This window comes from Calliopsis andreniformis, chromosome 9 (genome assembly GCF_051401765.1).
Source record: "Calliopsis andreniformis isolate RMS-2024a chromosome 9, iyCalAndr_principal, whole genome shotgun sequence".
NCBI classification, from domain to species: domain Eukaryota; kingdom Metazoa; phylum Arthropoda; class Insecta; order Hymenoptera; family Andrenidae; genus Calliopsis; species Calliopsis andreniformis.
The window spans coordinates 13,161,110-13,185,482 of NC_135070.1; the positions used below are offsets into that span (position 1 = coordinate 13,161,110).

A 24,373-nucleotide genomic window follows, 5' to 3' on the forward strand; every position below is an offset into this window, starting at 1 on the left:
TCGGTATAGTGAAATTTTGTAAGATTATAGAAATTGGACAAGTTATAGGTAGAAAATGTATACTTTTTACAATTTCGTTTTTCTATTTTTTTATTGGCCCACATCCAGCCGTTACAAAAAATTTTCACCTCACCACATGTTCAACAACTTTTCCATTCCATTATGATTTAATAACACTAAATCATGTAAACAGAATAGCGCTAGCCTAAATAAAAGAAAATTATATCACATAAAATTTCTACGTAATAACACGAATTTGTCACATTGATAATTTTAAATATAAGTAATTTTCAAATGATTATTAATGCATACAAATAATAGTTTTAGCAATAGTGAGGTGTTAGTCACTCTTCTGCTATGTAAATATTTAGCTTCTTTTTTAAGGATTTTCCAATCTTTTCTTAGTATCAGGCTAGATATGATACAAGATCACATAATTTAGCTCTGATTAATTCTTCCTTACATCCTAGTAGTCTAAACTTTCTTAGCCAGCGGCGAGCGATGAAATTGAAAAATAAAACGTTCGCATAGTTGGCAAACGATCGTGTCCAATTTATATGAAGGAAGCAAATTTAGTTTAGTGTGCGGTGCTAGAATTTGAAATTTCACTTAAAAGAGTTGAAGATATAATTTAGTTAACACTTCCAAAAGCTTCTAAGAGGACTACATTGTAGATGGCAAATTTTTGTTGTCCGCTCTTTTATTTTGATGTTATCTTTTGTCGTTTCTTTTTTTTTTTTCTTTTTGGTGATTTAGTGTCCATATACATTTTCATCGCTGTATGCTATGTAAAGGAAGAAATCTTCTTCATGATGTTCCTAAGGAAATAATAATAAGATTAAATATTAATATTTTTGCATGATTCAAATTAATTTGATATAATTACCGCATAAAGGGAGCCCATAGTGGCACTTGTTGGAGGAATGATGTTATTAACAAAGAAAAAGAGAGCATCCTCTGGGCGAAGATGAATTCGTTTACGGATTAAGAAGTAAAATTGTCCAACAGTCAAATCAGATGGTACTAGGTACTTTTGTTTGTCCAAATCACTAATTTTAGCTTTGGGTGCTTTCTCAACGATGACCTGCAAATCAAACAAAAATTCATTCGTAAATATACCTAATCAATTAAATTATTTTAAATTCAGAAATATTCTGGTCTAACAGATAGGAAAGCATTGATTACACCATCTTTCAGTTTCATTCAAACATATAAATCATTCGATGAACTTCCTCTATTGTTACCTAAACCATGGAACGCTCGAACCTTGGCTGAACGTCAAGATCACAGACCAGCTTCAAATCCGTGTTTAATATTGTGTACATTTGACACTTATCCAAGTCTCTGAAGTAGCAACAGCTGGTCTACATTTTCGAGCATGTCATCGTATGTTAATAAAGGAGAATTTTTCCGACAGTTCAAAGTCGCGCATTTAAATTATACTGTGAATTCCCGGTAAAAGATAAAAAAAATATTACTTGTTATGTTTTCCTTGTCGTAAGAATCATATAGTCATGGGCGTAGTAAGATCAATAGACTTGAGCAATACCGAGGTGAATAGCACAAAGAAATTCGATACGAACGTTCAATTTAATCGTTAACTCATCGTGATTAATGGAAAACGCTTTCGTAGTAGTGAAATACGAGCTAAATACGACGTAGAAAGCCGACCTTGGCCCATTCCAGACCAGGAAATTCTAGGTATACGATCGAATCAGCTCGCGACAAATTAAACTCGTCCAATGATTATAGTTGCTATGAATTCCACCAGTGCGAATCAATCACTATCCCAAATGATTACTCCAGAACCAGAGAAAGAGATTTGTTAGTTCACGAAATAATTTCCCTCGACGGGCTACTCACAGGAACCCTGTCGGGATATTTTCGTCGAATCTTTTCACCCTCGGCCTTCCTCTTCTCGAAGGGATGTTCCTCCTTGTACTGAAACTTCATTGTTCTCGCGCGATCGCACGAGCAACAGGATTTAACAGTTCGATCTCTCTATCCCGTTCTCGATGACGTTTGCTTTTCCTCTGTTTATCGATTCAACACGGAATTTGCTGATTTCGAACTGGAAAGACGACGACGACACGATACTCTTCGATACTTCTGTCACAACAATCGCCGTGCGTCAGTTCGTCTGCGCAACGCGATACACTCTGCTTACACTTTCTGCGCCACCGCAAAATAGTCCCTCACATTTTCCATGTAAAGCATACAAAAGATCGAATGTTTAGATTAAACGATATCGCCGAGCTGTTTGTTTGATCTAACGGAACACGTTTTGAAGTGTTATCGCGATGTCAGCTTCATTAAGTAAGAATGGTTTATAGATGAATTTGATAGATAAGACAGGCACGTCCTCGCCAATTCGTTGCCACTGTACTTCGTACATTTTCGTATTATTTGTTTTACGAATATAAATGAAATGTATAATATTTGATTGATTACGCAAATTTCATTTTACGTTTTTGAGAAAAATATATTTATTTGTAGAATTTGGATGGGTACACGATTATTTTGATTAGATTATTCGGACGCAATAATTACGATTCTTGCGTAATGGTTGGGGACCTAATGGAACCCTCAATAGATACGATTCTGACGGTGATAAAGAGTGACTTATGTTTCATTATTACTACGCGTCAGGTGATGTATGTTTTGTATTCACGAGTCGCGGGAAATGTGCAATGCATTTGTAACGATAAATTTGGTCTTTTTTTCTGTGCTGTTGTAAAATCTGTAATTTATCGTATCGCGCTACTTTCTGCATGACAGTTGGACTTTATTTTTAATCTTCTTTCTCTTGATATGTAATTGCAAGATTGATTGAACGTAACTACTTAATTATTTTCATCACGTAATAACGTCGTAGTAGGATTAACGAAAATGGCAATGAAATCTACTCTTTAAAAAATTCAAAAAAGGAATTTTTTTCCATTATTTATTAATAGAAGTATGTACAGATTTTTCTGTAATTGTAATAGAATAAAAAAGTTTATTCTGCATCTTCTTCGTCATCATCTTCCTGGCTGTTAATCTGGAAGTACCTTAGTTCATAAGTCTCTTTGTCTTTTGATACTACACGCAGCCAGTCACGCAATTTGTTTTTCTTTAGATATTTTTTCGTTAAATACTTCAGATACCTATAAAAACAGGTTAATAAATCAGTGCAAATATCAGTCGTCCCATTGAGGATAATGTCATTCCGAAATTATTTTCATATAAAAATATTACTATATCTTACTCTACTTAATCTAAGAGTATTTCAAAGTATACGACAATACCCACCGCTTAGAGAAGTCAATATCACTATTTACGGACAGCTTCATCTTGTCCCTTTCCAAGTTAACATTGTTGCCAAAATTGTTTGTTTTACCTCCAACCTTGATCCTCTCATGAAGGTATTTTTCCTATAAAAATAGTTTTATTATTAATTCATCTATGTTTTCCACATTCTTGTTAGGTTAGGTCAGGAAGAAGTGAAGTTACAAATTTACTATAATTTGATACTTCTTTCGTATACCATAATACTGAATTAGGAATTAAAGAATACTTCAACCAATATTAAGGATAACTTACAAAATTCGCTACATCCATAATATTGTCTTCGGCTGGATGTGTGCAATCAATTGTGAACTTAAGGGACACCTTTTTCTTCTGGCCCTTACCCCGAAGGGTTTGTTTTTTAATGGCCGGTCCTTTGGACTTCTTCGCAGCGGTCTGAAAAACGTAGAACTTATCATTTCGACTTGCTTTTAATTAAAGATTGCCTCGATCATAAAAGACACATGTCCAGTGACTGGAGCGATGTTTATGCCCGAAGCTTTACATCCAATGAAATCTGTGTAATCCAATCAGAACTAGTAATATAATAATATCACAATTAATCGTCATGAAACGACGTTTCATATTTTCATTGGATTTCCGAACAATTTTTACACACTTTCGTATTATTTCCATCTTTTAAAGGGAACAGAAAACTCACCGGAGCCATGTTTACAAATGGTCGACAAATGGAAGAGTCTCTTATTAGATGGCGTCACGATCGTTTCGTTCATCCATGATCGATATCAGGAGCGTACTGGTTCAAATAGATCCTTGTACTTTAGAAAATATTTTTTAATTTGATTTATGCTACTTTTATGTATGTATAACGACACTTCTAATTGTTTAATATTAGCATATTTCATTTTACGATTATAAGTGAGGTCAATAGGGGAAGGCTGGAAGAGTAATAGGAAAGAATAGTTATACTTTTCGTAATAGTATTTATTTAAGGCTAATATACAGTAACATCTAAGACATAATCTCTCCTAGATGAACATAGATTTTTCGATTATTAAATCGTATGTATGACGTTCAACTCAACCAGGTATTATTCGTACATCTGTACCTCATAATAATACGTTAATTGCCTATACGGTGAAGCCTTTTTACGTATAATTGTTCTTGTCGTACTTACAAACGTCTTAAATAGCCATTTTTCTATCATCAATTCGTGGACATGTTATATAATAAGCGCCTCGGAGAAAAAGGGAGGGGGTCCGTGGTTTGGGGCGATTTTATTCATATTCTGCGTTTTGAGCAAGGAAGGTATGCATCGAGAGATCATTTCTGTGGGTTCAGGGGCGTAAGTTTTTTCATCGTTGTAAAATCTTATGGATAGTTATACATTTCTTGGGCACAAATCGATAAAATATAGCAAAGTAACGAATCTTGTGTCCATCGATTTCTTAATCAAACCTCGATCGTTGATCCTCGATAATTCAATTTAAACCTATTTTCGTTTTATCATAAAACTCGTCTACATTATCCCCTTTTTAGGAGCGTAGGAATGAACATCTTCTTTTTTCAAACATGTATTTAAATGTAACAGTGTCGCTAAGAGAATACATGCGTCGAATAATCAGTTCTCGCCTACGATTCTCTTAATTTCGAATAAGAACCGAACTATATTTGTAATAAGAGGTAAACGAACTGGACGAAATACTTAATAGGCCAGCAAAGAGAATATCAAGGTACTCTCAATCACGAGGGAAAAGGAAACTATTATTGCATTCAACCCTTAACTATTGATTCTTATTAATTAATTCGATCAATTCTGAATGAAAATTTATACACGTGTTATAGCATCGATAATTAAGGGTTTGTTTGTCCAGGACGTGATTATACATGTAGGACAGTTTCATAGGTGCGGTTCAATAAGTAGAAATCATAGAAAGTCTTTGTTAATTTTCTGTTGACAAATGCTTCCTCGTCCTTTCATAAATTTCTTTGGAGCAATAGTGGTAGTATAATTGGAAGTAATAGTGGATTAAAACGTAAATTTTGAAAAGTTGTTCTCCATAAGGAAATAACGTCTAGTCAAGTTACTTTCCTATATCCTTTCGAAAGAGACTAAAAAGTGTGAGGTAGTGATGTCACGTTAAATAACGGTGTCAAGTTGTAACTATACCTAAACCATAGGATCCATAAAAACGGGGTGTTTGCAAGTTAAATCTAAACGAAATCGCTCAACAACGATAACGGTTGATAGCAATCGGCCAGCGAATAATAATAATAATAATAATAAAAGTTAAACGCTAACAATCTCTCTTTCTCTCCCTCTCTTTCTCTCTCTCTCTTTCTTTCTCTCTTTTACTCTCTGTCGGGTCTCTTTCTCGTGCTTACTTGTCACAGTATCTGCTACATATTTATAGGTCACATTATTTATATATATATATATATATATAGATCTTTATATATATGTATATGCATAGTTTAATCTTACATCGACAATTCGTAGTAATTTATATATACATGTACACGTATGTACGTAAATACACGCGTACGACCAGTGTCCTCCGTGCCCCTTCTTCATCTCCCTCGTACCGGCTCATTATCTATCGATAGGGTCAACTACAACAGGAATACGTGGCGGAGAATCGCGTTTATAGTCGAGATCGATGAATCATCCTTCACGTGCAATCTCTCTATCGTCCCTAATTTGAAACAAACGTTCCCAAAGGCCCGATCGACTCGCCCATCTCACCCACGACCGTGCGCCCGTCACGATCGCAAATCGGAGCGACAGCGACGTGCATCGGTTCGAAATCTGAAGCCTCGTTAACGCGTCAACCAATCAGAGGAACTAGCGTGCGGTTCGTCTCTTTCAAGCAGCACAGAGACGATTTTCCGAACAGTCGATCGTCGCGAGAGGACAAAGTCGACGGACCGACCTTCGGTGGATCGGTTGACGCGTTAACCCCCTCGAATCCTCGATCGGATCTGCTCCCTTCACCGTCCGATTCGGCTCGATCGAAAAGAGATCTATGTGTCGGTTGCAGGATTAATTGAACTCAATGGCTCAACGTGGACCAGAGGCGCTCCCTTCTGCCCTCGATTCGCGTTGCTCGCTTTAAGATGTTGCTTCTAAGCGTTCGTGATTGCGGTACGGTACGGAGGAGATCCTTTTTACATAACGCTGTGCATATCGTCCAGTTTGCCGACAAACGCTGCAGCAGCGGATTGTGGGCCGCCTGCACCACCTCCCGATGAACCTCCTGCACCGCCTGGACCGGCTGGCGGGACAGCTGGCATCTGGGGTGGCATACCTGGCGGTGGGTAAGCGTACGGTGGTGGCGGTGGCGCCGATTCTGGCATGAATTTCGCTGGAAAATGAAATTTTATAGATTATTCATGAGGGTATTAATGGTTGGCGTTTCCTACCCTTTCCAGGCCCACGTGCTTCCCTGGCACGTGTAGGCTGTGGACTCTGTACTTTTTGGGGTACGTTTTGAATTGTTTACAGAGGTGCTCGGTTATAAGTGATGCTCTTGTTATTTTCTTTCGGTTTTCTCTTCTCCAGCGCAAGTGAAAAGAAGTACAGGCGTTCTTTTTCTATTACACTGTATTTTCGTACGCAGACCTTAATATAAATATACGTGTATAAGTGAACACCTCTGTAGTTCAGTATTTGTGATATACGAAAAATTAATTGGGTGAAAAAATGGGCACATAGTCCACAGCGCACAGTTTCGTTTGAATGAATATGGGTTTGGTGTGAAAGGGTTAATTGACAAATTTTTGTATGCAAATGATACTGTATGAAAAAGTAAGTTGAAAATGTAGAATGTTGAGAAAACCGAGTACATTCATACGATGAATGTTCTTTCTTGTTATTTGAGACGAGATTTGAAGCTTTAGTTTGTGATGAAGTTGAACATTTACAGTGTTAGTCTATGAAAAGACAATGCTAGTAGAACGTTATTAATTCTCGTATTGTTTGCGTATTCTTGTTTAATTGCTTCGTGGAAGTTGTAAGGATAAGGCAGTGTAGAATCAGTGTTCTTTAAATACCTCGCGTTTAAGATTTCGTTTTTTGTTCGAAAGGAGGATAGAACAAAGGAGGAGTTATGTATCTGTCTGCTTATTGGTGATCGATGAACGCTGGGACGCGCAATGAATTAATTATAATCGTGACTATTAATAGTTTTTATCTGGAAATTATAGTAATGACAAGATTGTGTTCTATGCGTTGTATCGATATGGTTATCAACTAAATAAACACTTTTCAAGGCAGTATTGCCATTAGGAGATTTAATTATATGGGGACGATTGAACACTAGTTTTTGGACAAACTATGATTCTTAACATTTTGGAATTTTTCACATAAATCTATTTACATATATTTTAAGTATATTTTGAAAATTCATTCATTAATAATATTGTAGAATAATTGAAATATTCAAACTTTCTCCAGATATGTTTCTTTCACTCTTTGACACGATTGAAGTCTTGAATATCTCAATTTTTATATAATATTGTTAGTCAAAATAATTCCAGAATATTTAAGTATGGACAAATGTATATGCAGAATTGAAATATTACGCTTTGTAATTTTTCTAGCAAAACTCTCCATAATTCCCTTTACAATCGTGTCTCCATATAAGAATACACGTTTAAGTGTGCGAGGAGGAAGTATTGAAGGAGAACAAAAGCTGGTAAAAAACAGTATCATTTAGCATTCTACAGCTATTTTCTCTTTTTTTTCTGACTACGCACTGTAATTTTTATTCGATACTGTACAATGTTGAAAGCGGTATAATGATTCATAATTGTAAATAATTAACACCTGAAAACGGTCGAGGCGCCACATGACGTACAGTTACGCGTTTTCATAGTTCCGTGAAACACTGTTCGATCGTTTTAAACGATTGGTCGCGATTAACTTCATCGTCTGAAACCATCGACACTGTTTCCCTCTTCACAATTAACAATTCCTGGTCCCCTTCTTCGCGTAGGATCTTCGGAATCTCGTCGAAAGAAAAAAAAAAAGGAATTCTCTCGTTGGAGGGGAAGCTCGATAGGAACTTGTTGGGTAAACTTTTGAATATTGAATTTCTCGTTGATATTTTCAATTGTTCGAAAGAAGCAGTTTACGAAGTATGGTACGCGGAGGAAGGGACTCGTTCTGATCGAAGGCCCCAAGACTCGAGTCATTCGCGAACACGTTCGTCCGACAACTACAGACGAAAACAAACGAATGAAACGGAAAGGAAACCATAGACGACTTCCCCGATCTGTTTGAAAGATCACGGTGCTGAGTGCTCTTCTTTTATCGAAACCTTGTTCTCACGTCCGTGTCCAGATGGGCGATGAGAAACATTGAGGAGACCGTTTCTTCTTTGGAGACACGTACAGGATGTTAATTGTCAGTTAAAGAGACAAGTTTTTGTGAAATCGATTCTACGCGCAAAAATGACCGATAGTGGCTGTGTAAACCTGTCCATAAATGTATCTTTTTTTACAGAATACCAATTTTTAACGTTTTGTATTTAGAAATTATGAATACTATAAGTATTAAGATTTTGAATAGATTCCAAATTGTTCACAAGTTTCAGAGTACTCGAGAGATTTCAGATCTTTGAACACGTCTGGTTTTAGGTTTCAAGTGATACCTATACTCTGAAATTGTACAATTTTCACGTTGGGGAGATATTTTAAGATTTAACATCTAAGTAGCTTTAGATAATACAGTACAATATCTGTATACTTTATTAAAGCACAAATCTGATGATATGTAAAAAATGAATTGTAATCGTATCAGAATCACTCATGGATTCAGGTTAACACTTTTTTCTATTTTCGTGCACGCATAGGATAGAAATTGCAGATCATCTTCGTTATTTAATTACATCCTGTACGCGTATCTTTCCTTCGAAACGATAGTCGACCGCACTTCAACGATAGTCGTATCGCTCGAACCACGGTCATTAGTATTTATCCCGGTACTGTTATTATCGTTATTGTTGTTATTATCATCGTAATTATTCTTATTCCCGTTATTCTTAGCATCATCATCATCATTATTATTAGTAGTATTATTATTAATATTATTAACATGTATACATAACATCTGTAGATAATTCTTTAAGCCTTAAACCGAACCTATATAGGTGCCTCGGTACGCAATCCGAGGCACGCCAACGAGCCGTTTTTCTCTCTCTTTCTCTCCCACGATCCTTCGTTTTTCGCGTGATTTCTTTTTTACCCGTTCCCTCTTTTGCTTCGTTTTCGAATTTACACACGCGCAAAGTTCCTCGAGAACGTTCATAGCCGTCTTCGACGAAGGCAGGGTGATAATAACCTACTTGAAATCTCATTTGTTACCCGAACCAATGGAAGGATACAGAGTCTGTATTACAGACGCGAATAGAACAAAAGGATGCGCGTGAACTCTTTCTCTCTCTCCCTCTCTCTCGTTAGCCCTTTCACTCGCTGTCTCTCGCTCTCTGACGCTTGCTATATCGCGTTCTAATATAATTCGACGGTGGTTAACTCGTGGTTATTCGGCGGGGTTGGTCGTTTATTGAACGAACGTGGAGAAATGATATTATTTACAGCACGAGATGTATATTATGTACGCGTACCCGTTGCGGGCGAGACGTGAGATCTTGGAACTTGTGGAAGCCTGAGGATTGTAGCAAATTTCTTTCCCCCTTAATACTAATCGTGAATGTCTCCCTCTGCTACAAGACAAATTGCAGAAGTTTGGTAAGGTAGAAGTTAGACAAATCTGAAGGGACCCTTGGACGATCAGTATTTATTGCTAATATTAAAAAAGGGTGGTGTTTGTCGAAGCTTCACGTTAACATTTTAAATACTAGTATATTAGTATCGATGTTAATGAATTTATCGATTACTATTTGTAAAATTCATTTGATTAATATTGATTATCTGAGGGTCCCCTAAGCAACCAAAGTATTTCTCAAGAATGTAGAAAATGCAATCAGTCTAAAAGGGTTTATATGCGCTCTGAAATTCATAATGCTTCAGAAAATATAATATTTTAGATAACAGTGTAAATAATCTATCATATGAAGCAAATTGTACTATTTATTAAACGTAATCGTCAAGTGCAATATCATACAGTCTACATGCAAATGTACGAGATGTGTTCAAGATTACGAGATTTATTCTAATAAACATAGAATCAATCATAAAAGTTTGCATACATTTCATATGTTTGCAATATTTTAAAAAATATAGAAGTTTTGAAATTAGTGAATGCTATTACCATTTAACAATTAATATTACAAATCCTTTAAAAAAATGATGATATATAAACTAATACATCACGAACGACAAACTACTATACTTTTTAAAATACTGCAAATTCACACGTTGCATGTAGACTTTCATTGGTGACTGTATTTTAGTAACCTCTTATTTCTTCATTCAATCAACTTGAATTCACTTGAAAAGAGCAATCATTACTCTCACTGAATGACGTTTATACCAAGATCTCAAGAGAATTTCCAAAAATCGAAAGTCTCAAAATCTAAGACAACGTAGACCCGTATTTTCAACTCTGACTTTCGAATCCCACGTTCGCCTCGTAACCTCGTACGTGCGTATTTATAAAGTAAATCTCGATACATGTTAATAGACGCGTTTATTCGCCTGTACTCGGCACTTGTTCACAGAGGGAAGGGGGCAGAATGAAGACACCTCTACAGCACTCGCTGCCTTTGTCGAAAAGGACCCTGTCAGTTTTCACGGACGCCCTCTGTTTCCTCACCCCTCGTCCTTAAAATTCGGTTACTTCCCTTGGATTCACATGTACTGGCCATCGCTTGCCGCGCGTATCAGATAACAAAGATGGACGAAGGAAGGCAAGGACTCGACTCGACTGCGTTCCCTCACTCGACACGATTCGTTTTTCCCTTCATTTTCCACATCTCGATTCCTGTCGTCTTCGATTAGTCTCTATTATCCAATGCAGTATTTGCTTTGGCAGACGAACGGCTGCAAAATTGTGCGTTCGGCCAGCCTTCGTCCATTCGCGAGACCTCGAAGATAGTTCGCGCGTTCCCCTCACGTTCGATTTCGAGAGATCGAACGAGAGACAGGGACGTCGATAAACTTGAAATTGTTGCGTTCCCTTCTTTTCTCTTTTTCTTATACAATTTCTCTTTCTTGAACTAATTTTTCCCCTGTTTTGAAGATCCAACAGCCCTTGAATCTAGACTCTCGAGAATGAAAGATCCATCGACGACGGTCCGTTTTCCACCCTTCCTCGTCTTCCTTCGGTCGCTTCCACGTTTATTAATACCTTATTGTTGTCGGTTGTTGTTAGATGCATGTTGTTACCATTCTAACGTTCTCCCTAATTCGTCACACACGTTCCAATAACTCTCGCCGTTCCTTCTTCCCCCTTCACGTTTCGCTGCGGTTGCTTTTTGGTTTTGTTGTTGTTTCTTTTTTTTTTTTTGGCTTGTTTTTGGCTTAATTTTACTCACGTGTTCAGTTTTGCGAGTCGTTGCCGCTGGTGACTCTCGCTGAAAAGAACAACAGGCCATTTTTGTTTCCGTGTGCGTTTGCCAAACGACTAGTTCGCTAGACGGAATTTACGGAATCATATCTTCTCTTTTTTCGAGATTTCTCGGTGTTCTGGTTTCCTTCGCATGCAGGATCACGTTCTATCATTGACGTGGACAAATATAAAAGCTCGAGAGGTAGAAGTTCCATAATTTAAATTAGATACTATGAATTCTTAAATAATATAAAACTACTTTGTTTTTTAAATTAAGCTGTACTACCGCTTTAAGTTCATGATGATATTAAAAATTAATATTTCAATCTCTAAACTGACTTATAAAAAACATTAGTGAAAATTTTCTAATAGAAAGAAATAAACTGTAAGTAGATATAATCGTCGTTAGTCAGACCTCGTTGCACAGAAGTTCAAGAAACAATACCTCCAAACATTTTTTATTATCTTTAATTATCGAGCTAATATATTCGTCCATCGTGACTAAGTCGGTCTACTTAACAAACCATACACTTACAATTCCATATTGAACTCTACACGAAGCGCATGCAACCCACAACTACGACTAGCACGTGCCGTTTCACGCAGGGTCATTCTGTACATTGATTATTCAATGTAAAGAATTTATTTCCTTGAATATTTTGTTCGATGCTGCTATAGGCTTTCCCCGTAGAAAATATTCGTCGTTTTACGCAATAACGAATACCAGCTTTCGCTGAAAGCGTCGACAAAAGCGTTCCACGGAAATGTCCGTTATCAGAGAGTACCAGCAAGCCATGCTATACTTATCGATCGCACAGTAACCATCTATTAAACATAAAACGTACCATGCTTCGTAATCGTTGCAAGCAAACGCATGCGACGTCATGAAGATCGTCCCAGAAATATTTGTTTCGTTGGAAATCATATTCGCTCGATGTATAAATTATTATGTCATGTAACTGTATATTCTGAAACGGTGTTCGAGTTGGAGGAAGTGAAAGGGATGGAGAAAAAGGTTGGCTGGGAGAATAGAAAAAAGTAGTTTCATGCTGCGTCGAATATGCAAAAACTTCGATCTGTTCTACGCGCAGGCACTGATTCTCTCCATTCGACTTGCGTTTCTCGAGTCGTTCCTCTCTTCCAAAAAGAACAGTTTAGTTTCAGTCGAGGGCTATCAGTTCTGCGCGTAGAGGAAAAAAGTGACGAAGTATCAAAATTGGAACCTGTGTGCCGTGAAGGGAGAAAAATCCTCGACCTTGAAAAAAGTAGTAGTAGTAATATAAGTAGAGAAAAAGTTGATAAAGAAGTGGTACCAAGTGCAGCAGTAAAAGTTGTAGCTTACCGTACCGAAGAGAACAGTGAGGGTTAAATAAAAGCTTTTTTTTTTTGTCAGAAACCTTTCTCTAGATTGTTGTTACTGTTGTTGTTATTGATGATGTTGGTAATTGTTGTTCTTACTGTTGTTCATAGGAGCAATATAGTGCTTGTAGTTGTTGATGTTGTAGTGTTGTCCATTCGTGTTTTCATTTCTCGGTGGTGTCTACGTTATCTTTCTTAATTTTTTTTTGTTTATCTCTGCTCACTGCATTTTCGTTCATTCTGGTTATTTCTGGCTTTTTTTTCACGTCACCTCTCGTGACCACCAAAAAATTGAAAATCACTGGCTGGGACTAACTTCGGGGAAATAGACAGAGGGTAATACCATCAAAAAGTACAGACAGACACATAACAGTGATAACTGAGGCGGGGTGAGTGGTTGTGTACATTTCGGAAAATTCGTATTCGTATTTGTCGTCACGTAAACGGTATTCTTGTAATACTGTAACATTGTTTTTGTAGCACAGTAGTAATCTCCATCGAAAATCTTCTGCTATAAACATTTTCTATATTCTACTATTCTTTTTCCTTGTAAACTACCGTCGTCACGGAGTTACAAAAGATAACACTGTGGAGACTTTAAGCGAGTAGAAGTTTCCAAAATTTCTGTTAAATAATTCTCTGTAAATTTAATAGTTAGCAATATTTTTTCAACTAACAACGAACGAAGATGCTGTCCTTTTTTAGTTATAAATGTAACACTTTTTATAAAGTTCAAAATGACATTTATATACATTTTCTTTCTTTAACGAAGGATTCTGTTTCTCTCAAGATTTTAATATTCAATATTCCACTATTTTCCGCTTCTTCTCGCGCCAAAGCCTCTCAACGAATTCATGTTGTGTCGCTGTCTGGAACGTGTTGCTCAGGGTTGGAGGCTGTCGAGGATTCACGAATTCTCCATATTTCTGTTGTCCCTCGCCCCTTTGTTACCCTCGTTCGCGAACGCTCGTGATACTGCGTGCACGCGGCTCTTAATTGAAGCTTGGTCCAATTAAATCAACGATTCATGAATATACAACGAGCCTCGAAGGACGAGGGAAGGGTGGTTAGTAGGGGCGGGGAAGAGTATACAGATAGCGACAGAGAAACCAGCAAGTACCTATTACAGGCAGACAATGTGTGTGGTAAAACACCGAAGGTAAGCGTCGATTTCATAAGGATCTTTAGTGAAAAGCTTTTCAGTTCTCTTTTCTATTATGCATTCTGAACGTTACTGTCTTTAATAAAGTAAAAGTGAATGGAGAAACTACTCAACTTAAAATAAGCTGAAAGAGCTTATTTGCTTTAACTTTCAACTCTTCATCCTCTTATAATCTCAGTAATTTGTTCCAATAACTTGATAATTGGTTCTTTGTTAATATATAACGTTTACTATAAAGGATATTTTTTTAAAAAAGTTGATAAAACTTCAGGGATAAATTAAAGCTGTAAAAACACTGAAAGAGGGAAGAATTATTGAATTAAAAAAGTGACTGAAACTCAAAAACAAAGTCAGATAAGATAAATATTTACAGGACCCTTTTCCAATATTTTTGTGCCCTCACTTTACCCCTGAAGTTGTTTTCACATATTTTGATGCACCTTGTACTTCAAGGTTCCTTTTATAATGGCACGTCACGCACATATAAAATCACACCACTATTACTCACTTAGAAATAATAGTACCATGGATATTCAGTTATAAAAGTGTGACGAAATATGTTCTGTTCGCAAATATATAACAAAGTATATTTTCCTTCTCTTCATTTCACTGTTTTCATTGGATAGGGGAAGAAAGGTCTCCATTCAGAGAATAACGTGCTCACAAAAATCCTTATGAGATCGTGAACGCCCACAGGGAGTGACACCTTCAAAATTTCCTGAATTTTGGAAGGCTGAGAACACATGGAACGTTTGGTGACATAAGAACAACGAAAACGTAGGTACACACGTATTCGTACATAGGTGGTCGTACACACGTAGGTCCTACGTAAAGAAACGGTCAGAAGGAAGAAACAAAGGGGAACAGAGAATAGAAACAGAGACAGAGATAGATAGACAACACAGTTAACACGCAACGTCGCAGTTTTTGTTGCTTTCTACCTTCAGACTCACTCACACACAAATCTTTTCCACCAACCAGCGCGTCTACATGAAGTTCGCTAGACGGAAAAAGAGAAACACATAGAGTTCACACGTTAGATAATTAACAGTCTGTGTTAAATTCGTTCACGATTAGTTCTCTTCCGCGATTTCGGGATAGATTCGTCCCGAGAGAAATATCTCGGTCAATCGTGTCTTTCATCGCGGTGCTTCTTTCGATCTGTTGTTCCCCGAACGATATTAAAACTCACGACTCAAGCGAAGCACGGTGACACCTCTATCAAAGAGAGTTTAATCGGCTATGATCGAGGAATTCCCAAGGAACGCCTGAGGAATTGCTCGAATACCGTGCAAGCTCGTTAGCGACACTTCACTCGGGACATCGACGCCCCTTTGCCTCGTGCAAACACAATTTCGCGGACGTAAAGACCTCCTCTCAGCACGGAAATGTAGATCGACAGAGACAGTAGCCGGGAACGACTGATTCAATCTGGAGACTGACTCGATTTTACATACAGTGCACTGTGACTCTTGATAAGAAAATATTTCTTGAGATAGGAGAATATCTTCCATCAAGAATTCTATTCTTAAAGAATCTTTTTAAAATTTCAGTTCAAGAAATCAGGTACTTGGTAAATGTCAGGTAGAGATTGAGCTGTATTAATAAATTCCGAATTAGTCGTTCGAAATCGTGGCGAGGTACATTGACCAGATGACACAGAACATTTAAACAATTGCAGTGGCAATATCATTAGCTTTCTCAAAGTGCATCTATGTGTCTGGTTACTTACCGACGATAATGGCCAATATGATGAGTCCGATGACGCCCATGATGATCATCATCTGCGAATAATTAATAACAGATCTTAGTATCGTTAAATATAGGAGCACTGAGGGATTCGATAAATGAAGATTACTGTCTCACCTTTAGATTTTGTAGCCAGAACTTCCTCTTCAATTTTCCTGCTTGCTGTTCGAACTGTGATGCTCCCTGCTGAAGCGCATCTGGAAAAGGGAATTGCAATTTTATTATTTATACTGATACATGTCAAGGCAGAGGAAAATTTTAGACTGGAGTTTCTAAATTTTTAGAATCTATATTATAGGCAGAATTACAGGATATCCTACTAATAGTAAATAATTAGTAAAAACTCTTACTAATATACAAAGTGTTTGATGAAAGGTGTCAAAATTAAAAATTCTGACATCTCTTGTCGAACAACCTGTTTATTATATTTTCATTAAAAAAGAAACAGAGATACAAAGAGTTAAAAGTAAATTCGATGGAATAGCACGAATATTGTTGAAAAGTTAAGAAAGGTCTTAGTAGTAGATAATTTTCTTATACACAAAATGATACTACGTCAGTCCTTTACGACAGCGAACAAAGTAGAAGAGACAATTATGACGGATATGCGTTGATGACATGGTACTAACGAGTTGCAGCCTCTCACGAGACTGCATTGTGAGGGATACATAATAACTAGAACGACCTGGAAGAGACGTCTAGAGAAGGAAAGTAAAGTTTCCAGAAAATTTCATATATATTAAAACAGTCTGTATTTACGATTTTACAAAAAACCACCTGTTCTAAAATTTATAGTAAAAAGGAGTTAGAAGTAACGTAGGCCTAAGTAAATAAGTTTAGATCAAAATTCTATATTTAAGCAATTTATTTAGATATTTTATATAGACGTTTTGGTTAGTCATAATTTCTATATAAATCCAAGAAATGCATTTAATACCTATGTGCATACTTAGTAGCAATATTCCCTGTCATTATCCTATTCTTCCATCCATCAGATTAAAGCAATCCTTTAAATCGCCTTTGTGCGTCTGATCTAAGGACAGTAGCAAGAATCAAGCTGGGGTCAGACTGTGTGCAGAGGAAAAGGATCGACGGTGGTCAGCCTCGCAACGGGGCATCGATTCGAGAGCGTCACAGTAATCGATATCAGTGTGCAGTCGGACGCGCAGGGTCGAACTACTTTAACGTCGTTCGAGGATGAATGGAGGGAATATCTTTCGAGCAAACGCGACGAAGTGTTCGTCCTTCGGCTTAATTCGTCGTTTTGTGCTCCCGTAATCGCGATTCTCCCATTTCTCTTTAATTCTCACTGGAAATCCTTCCGTAAAAACAAATACAATGGTTAAATGAAGAACACAAAGCGAGGCTTCCCTTGTTTACCGCTCTTCTACTTCGTCGTTTTCATTCATTCCTATGAATTATGGAATGAATAAAATGTCCAAGCTTCTAGGTCCTATATAAGTTTATTGTTTTCAACTTTGTTCTTAAGCTATTAATCCGCTGGTATTGCGACGAAGTTGCGCCCAGAGATTAAATTCACTCAATTGTTTTGAGGACTAACATAATGAGTTACAACTACCCTTTGTAACTTTCTCGAGAATCTGAATGCAATAAACAGTTAATATCATGGCCCTCTATCCTTAAACGTCAAGTTGCCTGCACAATTAATGTACTATTTATCACTTGTTTTTAATATTATGTTATTCATGGTGCTCATTAACCCTGCTTAAACTCTATCCACTTTTAGATCAAAATAAATATCTAATGTTGTAGTTAATCTATTTTAATAAAATTGAATGCAAATCTAGTATAAATTTTGTTCCAAAATTAAAATGTCATATAGATTTAGAAATAAATTTACCAATGTATGTATTCGTTGTAGAATAAGAGAAAACTTGTAAAAGTCCTATGTTTTCATTTAAAGGAGAACACATAATTTAAGGTGCAAGGAAGTTGTATCGATCTTGATCTTACCTGCTCGATCGTCGAGTTCAGAAAGCTTTTGATCACGTTCCAGGACCTTTTCGACATTCGTCTTCATGATGTCGACGACCTCGTCGACCTGCGCCTGCGTCGCTTGCAGTCGCTTCTGCGAGGCGATCTGCTGAGGCGTCCTGGGACCCCCGACGATCCCATCGGACCCTGCAGCTGCACCTGCAGCAGCATCCGGTGCTAGACCGCCTTCGGTGGCCCTGCGAACAAATATTCTTTTTAGAATGAATTTTAAGGACTAATTTCAAGACGATATTAAATACGAAAGCAATGGTTGAATTCTTTAAACAATCGTAGTGAAATATTAGAGAATCATCGAAGAAATCATAAACTTGATTAATGTAGAGTCTAAAATAGAAAAATAGTAAACGTGAACGTTGATGTTATTTAATCATTAGATGGTCTGACAAAATAATTCTTTTCTTTCGTCAAGGCTTTAATTAGATACTATGATTTTGTTTTTTCTGTATACGACATAAACTCGCTGGGATATTCCCTGGATAACTTGACAGTTTGTGAATTCCTATAATACTTTCTTCTTACTTATAGTATAATAACAAAAGTTAAAGTTTCCAAAACTCGAAAAAATTTCTCTCCAATTTATCTCTTAATCTAAGAATTTTCACAAAATTAAAAGAGGTCATCATGACTTCCAAAAAAGGAATTTTTGTAGAATTAATTATAAGCACTGCAAAAAGAATAGATCCATTCTCATTGACGACAGTTTAATCCTCAGAAAAGGAAACTAAACAGCGAACAAGAGTTAGAAGGAGCGACCTATAATACAGAACGTGATGCCCACGCTTGAGGATTAAAAATGACCGATCTCGAAGCGAACGGACCAGATTTTCCTAGAAAATTTGCATAAGCGTCCACTGAACGTGCATTCAGCCCTACTGAAATATCTAATCCTCTTCCTATAGTCATTTTTTCTCTTTCATTTCTTCTCTCCAAACCCTTTATCGAGTAGTTCTCGTTCATGGAAAATTCCAGGCGACGAATTTCATGTACGTGGAAAAATATCTCTGCGAGAGGGGCGTGTGATAAAATACCCCCTCCCACGCAAGGATATAAATCAGTTCAGCTTCGCCTTCCACGTCTCCAAATTCAATCGACTACTCTGCATCGCCGAGAGAAGAATGGGATGTAATAGATTTTTTCAGGAAATGTCCACGAAAATTAGGAGTTCACTCGTTTCATGGTGGCTATGACGTCCCCATCGAACCCGAGGGCGAAAATATACGCGAAAGGGCAAAGTTCGTGACACGGTTCTGAAACCTGCGCGCTCGACGCCGGAAATGCGTATTGTCTTCTAACTGTGCTCGATACTTGCTCCTCGACGATGTAAGACGTTAAGGAGCACTTCGATGAAGAAGTCATTCTGATTGTGAAGACGGCTGGACAGAATCAAGAGGCGTATTTAGAACTGGTTTAGCGTTAAATACTTGCTGGAGAACCTACTTCTATTGTAACCACGCGTTAAAGCGCGAGAAAAAGGGGTGAAATGTATTTCACGTGGGTTCTAGGGAGAGTTTGGAGATATTTTTGGTTGTGAAATATTTTTTCTAATTGTAGAATTGTACCTACTGAATAATATTTTGCTTCACTTTGAACAAAGGTATGACATTTTCCCTTATTTTGCTAATGCAATATGATATTCTCTGTAACTCGAGACACTTCCAATAGTATTAGCACTTTGCTCGTTACTTCATTGGTATACAGATGACGGTGTTAAGTATAGTATAATTAACGCTAGAACTATCAAGGTTGAACGTATAAGTACCTATTTCTACCAGAGTGTTGAAAATGTCAAGTTTTTGAAGCGTGACATTTCCCCTAATTTAATGCAGAGTTAATTTAATAGCTTTAGACAATATGTAAATTACTCCAATTCTAGTCATTTTGGCTATTAGTAACCTCAGAATCCAAAAATAAATTACGAACTTAGCGAATCGTCTAAAAATACTTCTTTTTGAGATTAAAAACTTAAAAATAGAATCTTTCATTGAATATAATATAATAGTCATTATTGTTCTCCCTAATATTTTTTAATTCAATCTTCCATATAAGCACAAGGAAATTTTTCAAGGAAATGGAAAGAGCAAAAGGTTGCCATATGAATGCAGGTGCTATTTGATCTATTCTGATCAGAATGTATTTCATACGTAAATATGGCTGACCTTTCGCGAAGGGGAGGACCTTTCCTGGAACAACGACGATGCTAGTTTCATTATCATGAAAGTCTTGCGTTGGCGTTGCGTCCTGTTCATGTTTCAATATTATACGTAACTTTCAGCGTTGCTCTTGTCTCGTTAAATCGCAGTTATCGCCGCCTCGATCTCGATTTCTTGGATTCGTCCTACGCTTAGTATCTCCTTTCCTGATTCACTTGGAAATTCATGACTAGTTTATGCGTTTAACCTTCCCCGATATAGTCGGGGGTTGACCTGCTCTAATAATTTCGTCATTCACCGCGAAAATGTCTATTGACTACCGACTATACATTATCTTTTATACTATAAAAACTTCGATATGAAAGCTACATAAATTGGCAAACAGATCTCAATACCAAAGGCTCTATCATTAATATCACTGTAAAGATTTGATTGCAAACAGAAAAATAGCACATATGATTGCAAAACAGAATTTTTTAATTATCTTGTGCACTAGACACAACGAAAATATATCACAAAGAAACTTCTTTCATGTTTTGTAAAGTGTAATTTCACCACAAGAAGAAAAGTTTTCCATGTGCTGTGAATACAAAGGATAACAAAGATTAAAGGAATACTGTGCATGACCATAATGAATCCTCTCCAATTAACAAAATGTTCTATAATATAAATTCGCAAATTCGTTAGCAATCCCCATTCCTTCTACTTCCCCTTCTCTACCATTGAAAAGGTATACACCAAATAAAAAGCAGAATTAGTTGACTCAATTAAAGGACATTCGCTCGATGTCGATTTGGGTCGCTTCGACTCCGAGTGCGTGTTTCAGACAGTGAATCACTGTTTCTCGAGATATTGGCCGCGATGGCGGATTAGAATGCGACAGAAGAAGGTTGCGAGTTTTATTTTTGGCAGCCGATCGATCGACTGAGTGGCAACAACCGATCGATCCCTCTATTCGAATACCACTGTGACAGCAAATAAGCAGAATTTTAAGTACCCGCATCCTTTTTACTTTGTCGCTTTATATAGATCTCGCGAAGCACAGTTTTTCCACGAATAAAATACTCGTCGACAATTTTTACACCACACGAACAGTTTTCAATCAATTTTCTAGATTGATGGAAACTCGAACGATCGTTTTTCGTGGAAAATTTCTGCTACGTATCAACGAGGCATGTTTTAACTCATGGAGCTCACCTGGTTTCGAGTCTATGCGTTCAGGCGGCTTATATAATTGGATTAATATATCGATCGAGAGGCTAGTGCTCCGGTTATTATAGTTATTGAATTACTTTAAAGTGTAACACTGAAAACTTGGTGTATTGCGATTCATTTCTTTTTTCAATATCTATTCATTTTTCAAAGATATAATGAATTTGCGTTACAAAAGTGGCAACAGGTTATCACAAAATATATTTCGCTATTTTAAGGGCTACCCACGTATAAGAGACTTTAGCAATCGTTTAAAAATGTCAACTTCGCTTTAAAAATATTCACGTCCGGATTTTAATTTTAGAATTATCGAGGATTATATGATATCAATAAAAAATCAATGAAATTTTGTATAAAACATACAATTATTAACCTTAATATTGCTTATTTGGAAAATTGCATTGCACTGTTTTTGGGCAATAGACCTATTCCACTGTGAACTTTCATACCGCGTTGTCTGACCTTAACAGGGACATTCTACTTGTCACGAACTTCTCTAATTATGCAGATGCATTATTTTAGGAATTCTTATGTTGAAATGAGTTCGATTGTTTGCACAAAAAAACGTTGACTATTATTAATGTTTTGGTAATATTACTGTACAATGTTAATATTTTATGAGTGTTAAAAAAATAAAAAATTAAAATTTCAATTAAGTAAATTTCCTCCTTCAAATCAGCAATTTCATATGTAGCAATCCTATATAAGAAACTATTTTATTCCAATTTTCTGTTCGAATATTACATTCAGTTCATTTCACGTTCAGAAAAGCAATATTTCTATTCATTGAATCTGTTGTACTTATTCCACAGACTCCAATATTATTCTAGATATTCCCTCTCAGAAAGCTAATCTTTAGAGACCAGTTTACTGCCCATCGATTCAGAAGGATTATTCTATCCAAAAGTAGCCATTCAAGTGGTGCTTTAAATTCGTCCGACTCGGCTGGAGCGAATCTACTTACAGCGAGCCATTAGGTACGTGCCGGAAAGCGCAGCTTTTCGTTTCATCGCCAAAGCCGTATAACATTCCCGCAAATGTGCTGTTCGTCATTGATTATCTAAATATAGAAACAGCAGGTAGAACGTACTGCCTGTCTTGTTTCGCGATTGATTGCCGTCCGTACGTGTGTGTTCGCAATTAAACCGTACAATTCTACGGGTCAAAAAATATGTTAATGATACTGTTGGCCCAGTAGAACATTTATCGATTTGGCCTTTGATACCGATCCCCCCTCGTACATTGATATTCGCACATATTCTCAGTTTAAAATATAAAAGAGAAACACTGCTATACCAGATACTTTCCCGAGTTTATACGCGTCAAAGTCAACTTGAGGTGGAAAAGAGGCAAATAATTTAGTCGATTCTAATTGCATGAAAGATCGATATCTCTCGAAGGGTGCTACACCTTCTCATTTGTGTTTACTCCAATATTTGAAATATATTTCTTACAATATATTTTATATAACTTAAGTTATTCAGAGTATGAGTTACTTCAAGGTAGGGAGTTTGTAACTAGCGAAGACAAATATTCGAAGTCCTGTTAAAAAATTGTAGAAGTGGTCACAGAATAATAGTTGAACCTAGGATGTCCTAACTTGAAAGAATTGTGTTTCGAAACTCTGACAAAAGTGCGAGTAAGAATCAAAGGAAGAGCAATCGAGAGATGCAGTTGAACGATTTCTTCCCCTTTGCATTGCACACCGTTCGATCGTGAAAGAGGGGCACGGCGAGGTTCCAGAATTCAATGACCGCAATTTCATGATCCGAAAGGAATAGCCTCCGCGGTCCGCTTTAAGCCTTGCTGCACTTTATTGGGAATTCTAGCGCGTGTCGCGAACGAACTGTGCAAAGGAATCGATTGGCTACAAAAGCCTAGGAAATTGCGTCTTAAAATTCGTCTTCCCAAGTTTGATTCTTCTAACTACTCTAACGACACTCAGAATTCCAAAAGATATTCCATAAAAAACCAGCCTTGCCTCCATAAACATTAATTTCAACTATCTTAATAAGAATCACGTAATAAAGAATTCCAAAGGCTCTTGCTCAAACAGCTGAAGACTCCCTTCGCCACTTAGAGACTTACGTGTCCTCCCACGCTTACCCCTAAATTCAACTCCTTTCCATCCGCCCACTTCTATCTTAAATTTACACAAATGCTATAATAAAACACGAGTATACATTTTTTCTGTCATTCAAGAACATTACAAACGCTCCTTATCACCCTTCATATGGTACCATCGTTAATCGAATTCTCACACATAAATTATTTACCAGAGTTACGTATCATAAAAAATTCAGAGTTCACATTTTCATAAGATTCACTCCCTCACCCATTTTCTAGAATCTCAGCCCCATCGTCCAAGATTTCCCTTTCCACTGACACACATACCATACTAATACGAAGCCCGTTTCCGCCTGAGCAGAGCCTACAGCAAAACGAGAAGCTGATCGTCAGAGGAGGAAGACTTACATCACAATTAACGACGATCTAGCGATACGATTGTATTCAAGTTATCCAGCCAGCGATCCGTCGTCAGCGAAGGTGTTAGATCCGCGGGGGGTAGCTCGCTATAGATTCGTCCGCAGGGAATCACCAGTTCACACGAATGGCCACGGTCGCGAATTCTTGTACGCGATAGAAACGAGCACTTCTCGAGCGGCACGAGATTGTTAGGATTTCGTGGATGTACTCACATGCTGTTCCTAGGTCGCTTTTGGTTTCCTCAACTAGAGCTATCCGCTGGCCTGCCAACCCCGTCAGACGACCGCGTACTTTTCACGAGCGACTGTCAGCGACTAGACGGCCACGGTATTGATAAAATTTCCAGCGGCACCGCCGCGATATCGCCGCCGCTCCAGCGATATCTCGACGGCCCTCGAAGCTTTTGAATTGCCTCCCTGATCGCGTCGATTTCGATGC

At 37.3% G+C, this 24,373-nt stretch overlaps 3 protein-coding genes across 3 annotated transcripts; all 3 read right to left on the reverse strand.

Annotated features, from left to right (window-relative positions):
* Positions 1 to 63: 63 nt before the first annotated feature.
* On the reverse strand, positions 64 to 2,178 carry Atg8a (GABA type A receptor-associated protein autophagy-related 8a). Its single transcript, XM_076385853.1, has 3 exons — positions 1,864 to 2,178; positions 887 to 1,084; positions 64 to 818 (listed from the first exon to the last, which is right to left on the reverse strand). The coding sequence occupies exons 1-3, from the start codon at positions 1,951 to 1,953 to the stop codon at positions 753 to 755; spliced, it is 354 nt and encodes a 117-aa protein (XP_076241968.1). The 5' UTR covers positions 1,954 to 2,178; the 3' UTR covers positions 64 to 752.
* A 730-nt stretch (positions 2,179 to 2,908) lies between these two features.
* On the reverse strand, positions 2,909 to 4,050 carry LOC143182965 (large ribosomal subunit protein eL22). Its single transcript, XM_076384307.1, has 4 exons — positions 3,989 to 4,050; positions 3,583 to 3,723; positions 3,292 to 3,413; positions 2,909 to 3,146 (listed from the first exon to the last, which is right to left on the reverse strand). The coding sequence occupies exons 1-4, from the start codon at positions 3,995 to 3,997 to the stop codon at positions 2,999 to 3,001; spliced, it is 420 nt and encodes a 139-aa protein (XP_076240422.1). The 5' UTR covers positions 3,998 to 4,050; the 3' UTR covers positions 2,909 to 2,998.
* A 201-nt stretch (positions 4,051 to 4,251) lies between these two features.
* Nsyb (neuronal Synaptobrevin) lies at positions 4,252 to 24,311 on the reverse strand. Its single transcript, XM_076385962.1, has 5 exons — positions 24,148 to 24,311; positions 18,045 to 18,262; positions 16,188 to 16,267; positions 16,054 to 16,105; positions 4,252 to 6,653 (listed from the first exon to the last, which is right to left on the reverse strand). Coding segments are annotated over exons 1-5 (549 nt in total). The 5' UTR covers positions 24,150 to 24,311; the 3' UTR covers positions 4,252 to 6,456.
* Between the last annotated feature and the right edge of the window lie 62 nt (positions 24,312 to 24,373).

Coding starts and splice junctions, on each gene's coding strand:
- Nsyb (XM_076385962.1), bottom strand. Junction 16,268..18,044: donor TGAACTCGACGATCGAGCAG/GTAAGATCAAGA, acceptor TCCCTTTTCCAG/ATGCGCTTCAGCAGGGAGCA. Junction 6,654..16,053: donor CATATTGGCCATTATCGTCG/GTAAGTAACCAG, acceptor TTCATTTTCCAG/CGAAATTCATGCCAGAATCG.
- LOC143182965 (XM_076384307.1), bottom strand. Junction 3,414..3,582: donor TTATGGATGTAGCGAATTTT/GTAAGTTATCCT, acceptor CTATTTTTATAG/GAAAAATACCTTCATGAGAG. Junction 3,147..3,291: donor GATATTGACTTCTCTAAGCG/GTGGGTATTGTC, acceptor CTGTTTTTATAG/GTATCTGAAGTATTTAACGA.
- Atg8a (XM_076385853.1), bottom strand. CDS start 1,953: ATGAAGTTTCAGTACAAGGAGGAACATCCCTTCGAGAAGAGGAAGGCC. Junction 1,085..1,863: donor AATATCCCGACAGGGTTCCT/GTGAGTAGCCCG, acceptor TTTGATTTGCAG/GTCATCGTTGAGAAAGCACC. Junction 819..886: donor CTATGGGCTCCCTTTATGCG/GTAATTATATCA, acceptor TTATTTCCTTAG/GAACATCATGAAGAAGATTT.